Source organism: Jaculus jaculus, chromosome 8, assembly GCF_020740685.1.
Source record: "Jaculus jaculus isolate mJacJac1 chromosome 8, mJacJac1.mat.Y.cur, whole genome shotgun sequence".
NCBI lineage: Eukaryota > Metazoa > Chordata > Mammalia > Rodentia > Dipodidae > Jaculus > Jaculus jaculus.
In genome coordinates, this window is record NC_059109.1 from 116638457 (window position 1) to 116652011 (window position 13555).

General features: G+C 42.5%; 1 protein-coding gene and 1 non-coding gene across 3 annotated transcripts in view; both read right to left on the minus strand.

Annotated features, from left to right (window-relative positions):
* LOC101598719 (protein NDRG3) overlaps window positions 1–13555 on the minus strand; it is a 117840-nt gene that overhangs the window by 64489 nt on the left and 39796 nt on the right. For both annotated transcript variants that reach the window (XM_045156016.1, XM_045156015.1), the window contains exon 3: window positions 268–303. In XM_045156016.1, the coding sequence (XP_045011951.1) occupies window positions 268–303 (36 nt within the window). The remainder of the gene's footprint in view (window positions 1–267; window positions 304–13555) is intronic.
* Window positions 9718–9798, minus strand: LOC123463207. The gene has a single exon (XR_006638798.1).

Sequence of the window (13555 nt, forward strand, 5' to 3'; positions counted from 1 at the left end):
AAAATAAGAGAGAGACTGATTTGAGATAGGGAGGGGAATGGAGTTTCAAAGGGGAAAGTTGGGGTGGGGGGAGAGGGTATTACCATGGGATATTTTTTTATAATCATGGAAGCTGCTAATAAAATAAACAAATAAAAATATTTTAAAATAAAAATAAATAAATTAAATTTAAAAAAAGGTCCACTTCTATCAACACCAGCATCACAGGAAGGGAAGTACAATAGAGATCCCTCCAGAGATCCTATACAGGGCTTACATAGTCCTTACCTGACAGTCAAAGTCCTGGAAGTTTCGTGTACCATTCTGTCAACAGAAGGCAGAAAACACAGTCAGTTTTCACAAATGTGCAGCACACTTAGCTCACTGAGAAAGCAGTTATAAGCAGCCTCTTAGTTGATGGAAAGCTAAATGATGCTCATGGAGAGTCTCTGAGAGTCTCGGGTGGTCTTTGACTTCCTAGAAGATGCTATATGTTAGAGGGAATTAATGCAAAGATACTACCCAGTTTCCTAGAAAACTATGTAACTTCATGCCTTCCTAGAGAAGGAAAGCAGTGAGAATTTGTAGAAAGAGAGTGAAGTATGGGTCAGAGTGCATCCTCAAGGACAAAGCCATGGATGGGTGATAAATAGAAGACTTCACATCTAACCTTTATTAGATTTCTTCTTTAAGAAGAAAAGTAATGTCATGTGGTACATTTATAAAATGGAGTTCTAGGGCTGGAGAGATGGCTTAGTGGTTAAGGTGCATGCCTGTTAAGCCTAAGGACCCATGTTTGTCCCCATGTAAGCCAGATACACAAAAGGTCAGGTAAGCGCAAGGTCACAATGCCCACTAGGTGGTGCAAGTATCTAGGGTTTGACTTCAATGGCTGAGGTCCTGGCACACCAATTCTCTTTCTCTCTGTCTCACTCTCTCTAAAATATAAAAAAAGAAAAATGTTCAGGGCGGGCGTGGTGGTGCATGCCTTTAATCCCAGCACTTGGGAGGCAGAGGTAGGAGGATCGCTGTGAGTTCCAGGCCACCCTGAGACTACATGTGAATTCCAGGTTAGTCTGAGCTACAGTGAGACCCTACCTCAAAAAAACAAACAACAACAAACAAAAAAATGTTTAGCCTGGCGTGGCGGCACACACCTTTTCTCCCAGCACTTGGGAGACAGAGACAAGGAGAAGTAACATGAGTTTGAGGCCAACCTGAGATTACAGAGTGAATTCCAGGTCAGCCTGGGCTAGAGCAAGACCATACTCAAAAAACAAAAAACAAAACTTAAAAAAAAAGTTTAAAATGGAGTTCTACTCAAGGCAATCCTCCTATCTCTGCTTCCAGAGTGCTGGAATTAAAGGCGTGCACCAACCCTTCTGGCTCTAAATAACTATTTTTGAAAAACAAAACAAGACAAATAACAGAAAACTAAAATAAAATGGAGTTCTATTCAGCAGTAAAGAAAAATGAAATTTGCTGGGAAATGGATGGATCTAGAAAGGATTATACCAAATGAGGTAGGTAACCCAGGTTCAGAAAGCCAAATGCTGCATGTTCTCTCTCATATGTGGATCCTACCTACAAATGTTTAGACTTGTTTGTGAGTTGGAGTAAAAATTGGTAGCAGAGGCCAGTAAGCTAGAAAGGGACTATAAAGGATAGAGGAGAAAGGAGGACTTAAGGGGATAGTATTGTATATATGTAAGTAGATGAACAGATTACTGGGGGTCGAATGGCCTAAGTGAGGTCAGGGGAAGAGACTGAGTAAAGGAAGGGTGGGGAAGGATTAATTAAAATTTAAGAGGGAGCTGGAGAGACGGCTTAGTGGTTAAGGTGCTCATCTGCAAATCCTAAGGACCCAGCTACAATTCCCCAGGACCCACATAAGCCAGATGCATGAGGTAGCACGTGTCTAGAGTTTGTTTGTGGTGGCCAAAGGCCCTGGCATGTTCATTCTCTCTCTTTCTTTGCCTCTTCCTCCCTTCTCTCTCTAAACAAATAAAATTAAAAAAAGAAAAGAAAGCTAGGTGTGGTGGCACACGCCTTTACCCCAGTACTTAGGAGGCAGAGGTAGGAGGATCACCGTGAGTTTGAAGCCACCCTGAGACTACATAGTGAATTCCAGGTCTTCGTAGGGCTTCTAACAGACTGATTATGAAACTGCCAAGAAGAAAAAAGGATAGGGCTGGAGAGATGACTCAGTGGTTAAGTGCACTTCCTGTACCAATATGAGGGCCTGAGGGAGCCTGTTAGCTCAAATCTCCAGGACCCAAGTAAACAAAGAGGCATGGTCACACATGACTGTAATCTTAGTCCTATGGGAAGCAGACTGGAAAATCACAGGCTTCTGGTCAGCAAGCTTCAGAATCAGTAAAAGACTCCATCACAAGAAAAAAAAACAGGTGGGAGAGTGATGGAGGGGACACCTAATGTTCTCCTCTGGTCTCTGCAGGCAAGTGCATGGGATATCACATTAAAATGCACACACACACAAACAACACATCACACATACTACACACCAAGAGTGAAAGAAAAAAAGAAAGAAGAACAAATCACTGAATCCTTTAAAAAGTATAAACAGCCAAAAGATCCTAATGAAACTCACCAAGCTTCGAAAAGGGGATATGATATTAATGGTTGAGAAGGAAGATTAATGACAATGATTCTGAGGCATTTCTGCAGCAATTCAGATGTCAGAGGTGCAAAAGGATGGCATGGGAGTACAAAAACGGTAACCAGTGGTGTATTTGAAAAGAAGGAAAAAAACTGCTTTTATATTTCAAGAAAGTATAAGTCCCTCCCTTTCATTACTTAGAAACTATTTTATAACAACATATTTATTTATTCTGCCTGCCCAACAGCTTCCAGAGGTATAGAACTGCTTATCAGCACCTTCCCCAAAGCTGCCATCCTCTAAGGAACAGCTCTTCCCTGGGCCAGAGATGTAGTTCAGTTGGAGAGCACTTGCCTTAGTATGGGCAAAGCCCTGGGCTTGATTTTTAGTACCACAAAACAAAGGGGAAAAAGTAGTTCTTCCTAACCCCACCATCTACACTGCTGGAAAGTCAAACAGAGGTTGAAGTAGAGCCCAGTAGGTACCAATACCCCCAAACAAACTCTTTTCCAGGACAGAAGCTAGGAGAACCAGCTAGGATGATCTAGGGCTACGCTATCTAATATGGTAGTCATCAGTCATGTGTATAGTTCCAATTTTGGTTATGGGTATTTTCTCTTCTCTCTAATTTTTTTTTTTCTTTTCTGAAACAGAGTCTCACTAGAAGCTCAGGTTGGTCTTGAACTCCAAACTTGCTTCAGGCTTCTGTTTTACCCATACCTGGCCATTAGGCTTAAAATAAAAAATCCAGTGGGATATTGTTACAATTATGGAAGTTATCAATAAAAAAAAAAAGTCTAGAGATGGCTTAGTGGTTAAGCGCTTATCTGTGAAGCCTAAGGACCCCAGTTCAAGGCTTGATTACCTAGGACCCACGTAAGCCAGATGCACGAGGTGGTGCATGCTTCTGGAATTTGTTTGCAGTCGCTGGAGGTCCTGGTGCACCCATTCTTTATCTATTTGCCTCTTTCTCCACTGGTCTGTTGCTCTTAAATAAATAAATAAACAAACAAAATAAGTAAATAAAAATAAAACAAAAAAAATCAGCTTTAGTCTGGAGAGATGGCTCAGTGAGTAAAAGCACTTGCCGTGTAAGCACGAGGACCTGAGTTCAATCCCCAGGACCCATGTAGAAAGTCATATGTGGCTGCATATGCCTGTAACCCCAGCAATGTCCGCATGTACATGGGCAAGCACATCTGTACCCATGCATGCATATACTCCCCACACTACACATACACCAAAAAGGAAAATGGACTTAAAAATTCAGTGTCTTGTGTAGCAGCCCACCTGGAATGCTCATGTTGCTGGGCAGCACACAAAGAACACTTGCACCATTGCACCGATCTCTACTGGACAGCACTGATCTAGTAACCAAAAGCTTCTGAAGGAATGAGGGAACAGCTGAGCAGTCCTGCGCTGTCTAAAGATGGCAGTGAAATCACAACGGAACAAAAATTACAGAGAAGCTACTGCTAACAGGCAGGACAGTGACAGAAATCACTAGTGCAGCATTATACCTCATGAGACTAAAACATCTGATAAGCTACAGCATGGAAAGACAGCTATAAACAGAGAAGGCAGGACATCACATGCCAAGGAAAGTTACTATTTGTAAGGGCCATAGAGTTCTGTGGCTTCAGAGAAGCCACTGCAGAGCCAGACATGGTGGCACACGCCTTTAATCCCAGCACTTGGGAAGCAGAGATAGGAGGATTGCTGTGAGTTCGAGACCACCTTGAGAATACATAGTCAATTCCAGGTCAGCCTGGGCTAGAGCAAAACCCCACCTCAAAAGAACAAAGCAAAATATTAGAAACAACAACAAAAATTAAGCCAGGTGTGGTTGCTCAAGCCTGCAATCCCAAACTGGGAGGATGAGGCAGGATTGCTGAGAGTTAAAGGCTAGCTTGGGCTGTACAGTGAACTCTGGGACAGCTTGGACTACACTGTGAGACCCTCTCTCAAAACAACAAAGACAGCGGAGTTGTGAAGGGGAAAGTGGGAGAGGGAGGGAACTATCATGGTTTATTGTCTAAAATTAAGGTAGTTGTCAATAATAATAATAATAATAATTAAAACAAAACAAAAGGGCTGTGGCTGGAGAGATGGCTAATTGGTTAAGCGCTTGCCTGTGAAGCCTAAGGACCCTGGTTCAAGGCTCGATTCTCCAGGACCCACCTAAGCCAGATGCACAAGGTGGCGCATGCATCTGGAGTTCCTCTGCAGTGGCTGGAGGCCCTGATACGCCCATTCATCTCTCTTTCTCTCTGTGTCACTCTCAAATAAATAAATATTTTTTTAAAAAAAAAAAAGGGCTGGAGAGATGGCTCAGCAGCTAAGGTGATTGCCTTCAAAGCCTAACCACATTTGATTTACCAGTACTGAGATAAAGCCAAATGCACAAAGTGGCATGTGTGTGGAGTTTGTCTGCAGTGGCTACAGACCCTGGTTTGCCTGTTTATTTTCGTTTATATACCCCTCTTCTCTTGAATATGCTCTCGTACTCATGCTCTCTACCTCTCCCCCTAGGCTTAAGCCTTCAATCCCCACAATGGGAAGACTGAGGTTAAGAGGATTGCTGTGAATTCAAGGCAAGCTTGAAACTACATAGTGAATGCTCTCCAGGTCAGCCTGGGTTAGAGCAAGACTTTACCTCCAAAAAACAAAAAGATGGGCTGGAGAAATGGTTTGGCAGTTAAGGCACCTGCCTACAAAGCCTAAGGACTCAGGTTCAATTCCCTAGAGCCCATGTAAGCCAGATGCTCATGTGTCTGGAGTTCATTTACAGTGGCTGGAGGCAATGGCATGCCCATTCTCTCTCTGCCTCTTTCTCTTACTCCCTCTCTTTCTCAAAATAAATAAATTATATTGTAATAAAACAACAAAAGATGGGAAGCCAGGCATGGTGGCACATGCCTGTGATCTAAGCAATCAGGACATTCAAGCACAGGATTATAATTACAGGTCAGCCTGGGTCTAGTGACTTTGAGACCAGGCTGAGCTATGAGACCTTGTCTCAAAAACAAAACAAAAACTAGAAGTAAAATTTAAACACTGGGCTGGAGAGATGGCTTAGCAATTAAGACACTTGCCTGTGAAGCCTAAGAACCATGATTCCGCAGGACACACGTAAGCCAGATGCACAAGGTGGCACATGTATGCGTCCAGAATTGGTTTGTAGTAGCTGGAGGCCCTGGCAGACCCATTCTTTTTGTTTGTTTGTTTATTTTTATTTATTTATTTGAGAGTGACAGACAGAGAGAGAAAGAGAGGGAGAGAGAGAGAGAGAGAGAGAGAGAGAGAGAGAGAGAGAGGGAGGGAAAGAGAGAGAATTGGGCACGCCAGGGCCTCCAGCCACTGCAAACGAACTCCAGATGCATGTGCCCCCTTGTGCATCTGGCTAATGTGAGTCCTGGGGAATTGAGCCTTGAACCGGGGTCCTTAGGCTTCACAGGCAAGCGCTTAACTGCTAAGCCACCTCTCCAGCCCCCATTCTCTTTATATATATCTGCTTCTCTCCCTCCCTCTCTCTCTCTCAAGTGAAAAAAATTAAATTAACACCATCAGTTATTTCTGCATTATATGTGATCATAATTTTCTTAACATTTTTCCACAATGAGGCCGGGCGTGGTGGTGCACACCTTTAATCCCAGCACTTGGGAGGCAGAGTTAGGAGGATTACTGTGAGTTTGAGGCCACCCTGAGACTACATAGTGAATTCCAGGTCAGCCTGGGCTAGAGTCAGACCCTACCTTGAAAAACCAAAAAATTTCCACAATGAGTATGTGCTTTCCCCTTCTGTAATCTACTGGAAAAAAAATGTTTGCAACTTAGTATATTCTCATATAAGATCAAAAGACAGTTTATATTAGTACTTCATTCTTATAGTGCTCCCAGAGATTCTTTGAGAGCTTATTTAGAAAGATTAAAGAAAAACACTCTAACCTGAACTAAATCTCGCTGGCAGAATCTAGAGCCACAAACTCGGATGTATTCCTCAGTAGCAGTGGTCACTGTTTATGAATTCCACTTTGTTGCAATCATGTGACAACAGCTACCAGGCATTCTGTGAGGTGTGAGTCTCTGAGATGAGCTTAAGGGCAAATGTCAAATGTAGAAATAAGCAATTCCTTCCAGAAATATAAACTATCTTGGTGCAGAAATGTAAGCACTCTTGTTGGTTGAGTAATTACTCAGCAAAAAAACTATATGTATGTATGTATATATGATCTTAATCCAATGAACACAGCTAGACTACCAGATAATGGGGACCGTGTTAACACTTATTTTCTCACAAAGAAAGAAGAAAAAAGAAGGAAAGAAAGAAAAGAAGGAAGGGCTGGCCCTTCTGGTGAATGGCTTTGAGCTTTATAAGTGGGTCACTGTTCGGGTGTTTATATTGCACATGAAATGCCTAACCCCAGCACCACAAAAACAACAAAATCAACAAGCAAACAAGTAAATAAATAAGGTGTTAATTTCAAAGCATATAATTCCTCCAATTTCACGCTTAGAAATTAAGGAAAAGATGAAAGAAAGATATGTAATACAAATTACAAAGGTAGGAAGGAGAAACAGCAATGCTAGAAAACAGAGAGACACTTTCAGTAGTAGGTAAGTCAAGAGGCACGTTCTGTTTTTATTTTTTTCATTTATTTATTTACTTGAGAGCAACAGAGAGAAAGAGGCAGATAGAGAGAGAGAGAGAGAGAATGGGCATGCCAGGGCCTCCAGCCACTGCAAACGAACTCCAGACATGTGCGGCCCCCTTGGAGGCACATGTTTTGAAAGACAGAAGGCAGCAGGCATAAGGTAAAGACAGATGAGCTAATAAACCCTGAGAAGCATACCCACAGGAAGAAACCTGGGAATCTGTGTGTTCTGAACTTGCAGCAGGGGGTCTATGTCTGATTTACCATTCTATTCCTAGTCCTGACACTCAGTGAGTATAAATGTCATTTTGTAGAGAATATAAACCTCTCAAAAGAGATATCAAACTAGAGGAAGAAATGAATGCCAAATAGGAGGGAAGTAAAGTAAGGAAGTTAAGTGGCTACAATAGTAAAGGTTTTCCAAATATGATCTTGAGGCAGGAGGATTGTAAGTTCCAGACCAGCCTAGACAATGAAGCAAGACTCTCAATATTTTTAAAAATATTTTATTTATTTATTTGAGAGAGAGAGAGGAAGATAGTGAGTATGGCCATGCCAGGGCCTCTTGCCATTGCAAATGAACTCCAGATACATCTTCCACACTGTGCATTTGGCTTTATGTGGATACTGGGGAATTGAACCTGGGCTGCAGGAAACTATACAAGCAAAGGGGCAGATAACCAAAGAAATACCTAATTTAATCCTGTTAAACTAAACAGAAAGTAGAATTAACAATGAGTGACTGTACAAGCAAATAATAAGCACAGAAAATACCCAATTTGACTTTAACAAGTTAATATAACCAATTAATATAAATTAATAAAGTATCAGTAAACTTTCTTCTGGGAATATTTCGAGACAGTTGCTACGTAGCTAAGATTGGCTTCAAACTTCCAAGTCTTCTGCTCTAGCTACCAAAGGATATCATTTTTAAGAAATTATCCGTTCAAGCTGATAATCCAGAGGCAAAAGTATACTATGGGTATATATTTTAAGCATCTACATTAATCATTATTTTCAAAAACATTAAGAGACAAACTTCCTAAAGAATTTTTTTTTTTCAAGATAGGGTCTCACTCTATCCCAGGCTGACCTGGAACTCTATAGCTCCAGGCTGGCCTTGAACTCACAGCAATCCTCCTACCTCAGCCTAAGTGCTGGGATTAAAGGTGTATGCCACCAGAACTGGCCCTAAAGAAATTGATATAGTCTACATAGTAAGTTAAAACTACCTACAGCCGGGCGTGGTGGCGCACACCTTTAATCCCAGCACTCGGGAGGCAGAGGTAGGAGGATCACCATGAGTTCGAGGCCACCCTGAGATGACAGAGTTAATTCCAGGTCAGCCTGGACCAGAGTGAGACCCTACCTCGTAAAAAAAAAAAAAAAAAAAAAAAAAAAAAAAAAAAAAAAAACCTACCTACAATCAAGTAATCACCTGTAGACTGTTTTTAAAAAAATCTGAGTACTTGAGAGGCAGACAGGAGGATCACTGTGCGTTTGAGGCTACCCTAAGACTACATAGTGAATTCAGTCAGCCTGAGCTACAGTGAGACCCTACCTCAAGAAAACAAAAACCAATTTCAACTTTGAAATAGATAACCACACTAACACACTATCAGGATAAAGCAATAGGTCACTGACACCTGAACTGAAAACTCCTGGTCACCCTGATGGGCTGTGACTGAGGCTTAGGGTCTTCTCACTGTCTCCTCCTGTCTTTTGTAACTGGTTGAGTCACCTGGTCTGTAGTGGTAGCATCAATACATACTTGGGTATTCACTCCCTACTCCAGTGTCATTTAGGTTAATTTTTAGAAGTAATGTGGTGCGCGTGTGTGTGTGTGTGTTTGTGAGAGAGAGAGAGAGAGAGAGAGAGAGAGAGAGAGAGAGAGAGAGAGAGAGAGAGATGTGGCGTGGTGCATGTGATGCTTGTCCCCTGACAGCACCCCATACTTGCACCTGCTGTCGGGGATGAGGGTGCTCGCCTACAGTGTCCACAGCAGGCCAGATGTCCCGCTCCACTGCTCTTCCACCTGGTCTTGTTTCCAGTCAATCACTTTACTGATTTTCAGGTCTCTGAGGCTCCCCTGTGAGCCGGGGGTTACAGGCATGTGTCGTCATGAGCATCCATTTAAATGGTGTCTGGCACTTGGAACACTGGTGGTCTCAGGTCCCCTCAAACCCTCAGGCTTACTCACTTAAACACTAAGCCATCTCTCCAGCTCCCATCTAGGTCATTTGTGACAACAGACTTAATAACTGCCTCTTGGGATATTAAGAGACACTCACTCTCTAATCTATACCAGATATTGTACTCCATGAATATTCTCTGATGAAAATACTACTAAATATAACTTTAATTGTAGACTGGGGAGGGGTGCTACAGATCAAACCCAGGACCTCATGCAAGATAGACATGTGTTCTGCCACCAAGCTACAGCCACAGCTCTTTTCTTTCTTTTGGCCTGTCTGTTTTCAGAACACATTCCATCACCTAGTTTCCAGATTGCACACTGTACACTGGTCACATCATCATTAGCCAGGGCTGACAGTAACAGTGGCAAGGGCCTACTTGAACCTTCCTTCAAACTAACCTCACCCTCTGTCCCTTAACTTTCATTTTCCCATGAAAGGTCCCCTGGCTCCACTTTTCCTGCCACATTTCATAATTGTCTTAGACTAGGCAAGAAGCACCACCCACAATAAGGCCTGATCATACAAGCAAAATACTGCAGGCTTACCTGTGAGTGCAGGGGGGCCAGAGATGGCCTGCCTTATCACAATCACTGCACTCCCCTTTTCAACCACATTCTGCCACTCCAACTCCCCCAGCCTTTTCACTGTGTCCTACCAAGTGGCCTAGGCCTTTGGCAACCTTTAAATATATATATGGCTGGAGAGATGGCTTAGTGATTAAGGCACTTATCTAAAAAATAAAAAGAATCAGGTTAGATTCCCCAGGACCCATGTAAGCCAGATGCACAAGGTGGCATATGCATCTGGAGTGCATGTGCAATGGCTGGATGCCCTGGTGGGGAGGGGGGAGAGAGAGAGAAAGAGAGAATAAATTGGTGGGCACACTATGACCTCCAGCTATTGCAAACACACTCCAGACACATGTGCCACCATGTGCAGCTGGCTTACGTGGGTTCTGGGGAATAGAACTTGGGTCCTTGGGCTTCATAGCAAACGCCTTAACTACTTACCCATCTCTCTGGCCCCTCCTTTTTTAAGTGATCCTGACAGAAACTCTTCTGTCTTTCTTCTCTTGATTATAGAAGTGCTGATCCCAGTGATCTCCTTCTTCCAATCCTAACACTCTCCCCTTTCCCCTTGCTTACATGTCCAGTCATTAGTATGAGAAGGGTTACTTCACTATTTACTGTAATAACCAAACTAAAGCAAATAACTTGTTTCTATTCATCCCCTTTGTTGGTTTTTTGTTTGTTTGTTTATTTTGTTTTGTTCTAAGGTAGGGCCTTGCTCTAGCTCAGGCTGTTCACTATGTAGTCTCAGGCTAGCCTTGAACTCAACAGGAATCTTCCTACCTCTGTCTCCTGAGTGCTAGGATTAAAGGTGTGCTCCACCATGCCCAGATTCTTTAGGTATTTATTTCCTTCCCTGATAGATGCTCAGCAGTCCAAAAGACAATTGTGGGGCTGGAGAGATGGCTTAGTGGTTAAGGCGCTTGCCTGCAAAGCCTAAAAATTCATGTTCAAATCTCCAGGTCCCATGTAGCCAGATGCAAAATGATGTAAGCATACAATGTTACACATGTGCACAGGCGTGTGCACAAGTCTGGAATCTGTTCACAACAGGCTGGAGGTCCTGAAGCATGCATTCTCTCTCACTCTCAAAATAAAAATAATTTTAAAAAAAGATAATTTTGTGCTGGAGAGATGGCTTAGAGGTTAAGTGCTTGCCTGTGAAGCCAAAGGACTCCAGTTCGAGGCTCAATTCCCCAGGACACACATTAGCCAGATGTACAAGGGGGCACACGCGTCTGGAGTTCGTTTGCAGTGGCTGGAAGCCCTGGCACGCCCATTCTCTCTCTCGCTCTCTGCCTGCCTGCCTCTCTCACTTTCTCAAATAAATAAATAAAAATAAACAACAAAAAAAGATAATTTTGACTTCCTACGTGGTTCTTCATGCTTGGCTTTATTAGGTTGATTATGCAGTATCTAGCCCAGCAGTAGGTAGAAGAAGATAGGGAAAATGACACATGATCAACAATTCTGCTTGCTATTAGATCTATTGGGTGAAGTGGCTGAACAATGAAAAAATGCAGCAATGGGGCTGCAGAGATGGATGAGGGGTGAAAGGTACTTACTTGCAAAGCTTGCCAGTCTGAGTTTGACTCCCCAGTACCCACATAAAGCTAGATGCACAAAATGGTAGTTTGTTTGCAGTGATAGGCCCTGGTGCACTCATAATCACTGTGTGTGTGTCTGCCTGTATCTCTCTCAAATAAAAACATCTGGGGATGGAGGGATTGCTTAGTGATTAAAGCACTTGCCCACAAAGCCTAAGGGCCCAGGTTCAATTCCTCAGTACCCATGTAAGCCAGATGCACAAAATGACGCATGCTTCTGAAATTCGTTTGCAGTGTCTAGAGGTCCTGGTATACCCATTCTCTCTGTCTCTCTTCTCTCTCTCAGCTTGAAAATAAATAAAAATATATTTTAAATCCTTAAAAAAAAAAAACGGTAGGTACCACCAAGGAGTTCTGGTTAAGATGGCAGTATAGGTACCACACCAAAGCAGCCTAGGGGGGAAAAGGACAAAAAAAATAAATCTCAGCAAAATACACACTTTTACTAAAAAGTGAGGTATATAGGAAATTGAAATGGCAGTGGAGAAGTAGGAGAGATCCAGAGCATCCAGAGCACACACAGACCGGCAGAAGCAGCTCTGGCAGGTCCACCAACCATGGTGGCGGCCACAGTGTGCCAGAACGCCGCCAGGCTCGGCTTGAGCCTTAGGAAAAGCCAGGTGAGGGGATTTTCCATTCACACCAGAGCTCTCTGCAAACTCAAGAAACATGAAGAGAGAGCAGTGAACAAAAGAGGAGCAGATCACAAGGTAGAGGAACATGTGGAACAGCAAGAGAACTAGAGCATTAGCAGCCTCCCCTCCCCCACCGCCAGTGCCCAGCTCCAGCCAACAGAGCAGTGGTCCAGGGACCCAGCCACACCAACTTGAACTGACAGCAGGACCCAAGCAGGAACAGAGGTAATTGGAATTACACCAGGGAAGGGTCTCACCTGGTCACAAGCTAATTTGGAACCCGCAACATCAGAAATCTTAATCTCCTTGTTGTCAGGATTAAGGGTGTGGATGGGACACCACACACCCTAAGGGACAATTAGAGGATCTGGTTGTCATAATACCTATTCTTGGATAAATACTCTGAGCTGTTTTTTCATTGAAAGTGTACATTGTTTAGTTAAAGTTGAGAATCTGCCTGTATTTTGTTCCACTCAGCCTACTTGAATACTTTCACAGCAGGCACACCCATCACCTAGGGTCACTTTTGTAGAGATTCTGAGAGTCTTGAGAGCCACACCTAACTCCTTAAGCTCCTACCCTGAAGTTATATAACATCAGATTGTCTGATACATCTAATAATACCCAATTAACTAGAAAATCCAATCATTAAATTATCCAGGATGCAAAAATATATACATTATAACACAAGAAACACCAAAAATCAAGACAATATAAGTCCACCAAAAAGTATTAATGCATCAGAAATGACCTCCAGTGAGAATGAGTTAGAGTAAATACCTGAGAAAGATTTCAAAAGAATGATTATAAGTATGTTCAAAGAGGTCAAAGAAATCAAAGGAATCAAAGAGGAAATCAAAGGAATCAAAGAAAACACAGGACACCAATTTAATGAAATAAAGAGGTCAATACTAGACATAAATAAGGAAATAGAAATAAAGAAAAACCTGTCAGAATTACTAGCAATGAAGAACACAGTTAATGAAATTAAAAACTCTGTAGAAAATCTCACCAGTAGAATGGATAAAGGAGAGAACAGAATATCTAAGCTAGAAGACCAGACGACAGATCTAATACAGTCCAACAAAGTTATAGAAAAGTATGAGTAGGAATATCAAGATATTTGGGACACTATGAAAAGATCAAACATAAGAATTCAGAAGGAGAAAAATTTCACTCCAAAGGCATAGTAGGCATCTTCAACAAAACCACAGAAGAAAACTTCCCCCAAATTGGGAAAGAGGTGCCAACACAGATACAGGAATCCTTTAGAACACCAGCCAGACAAAACC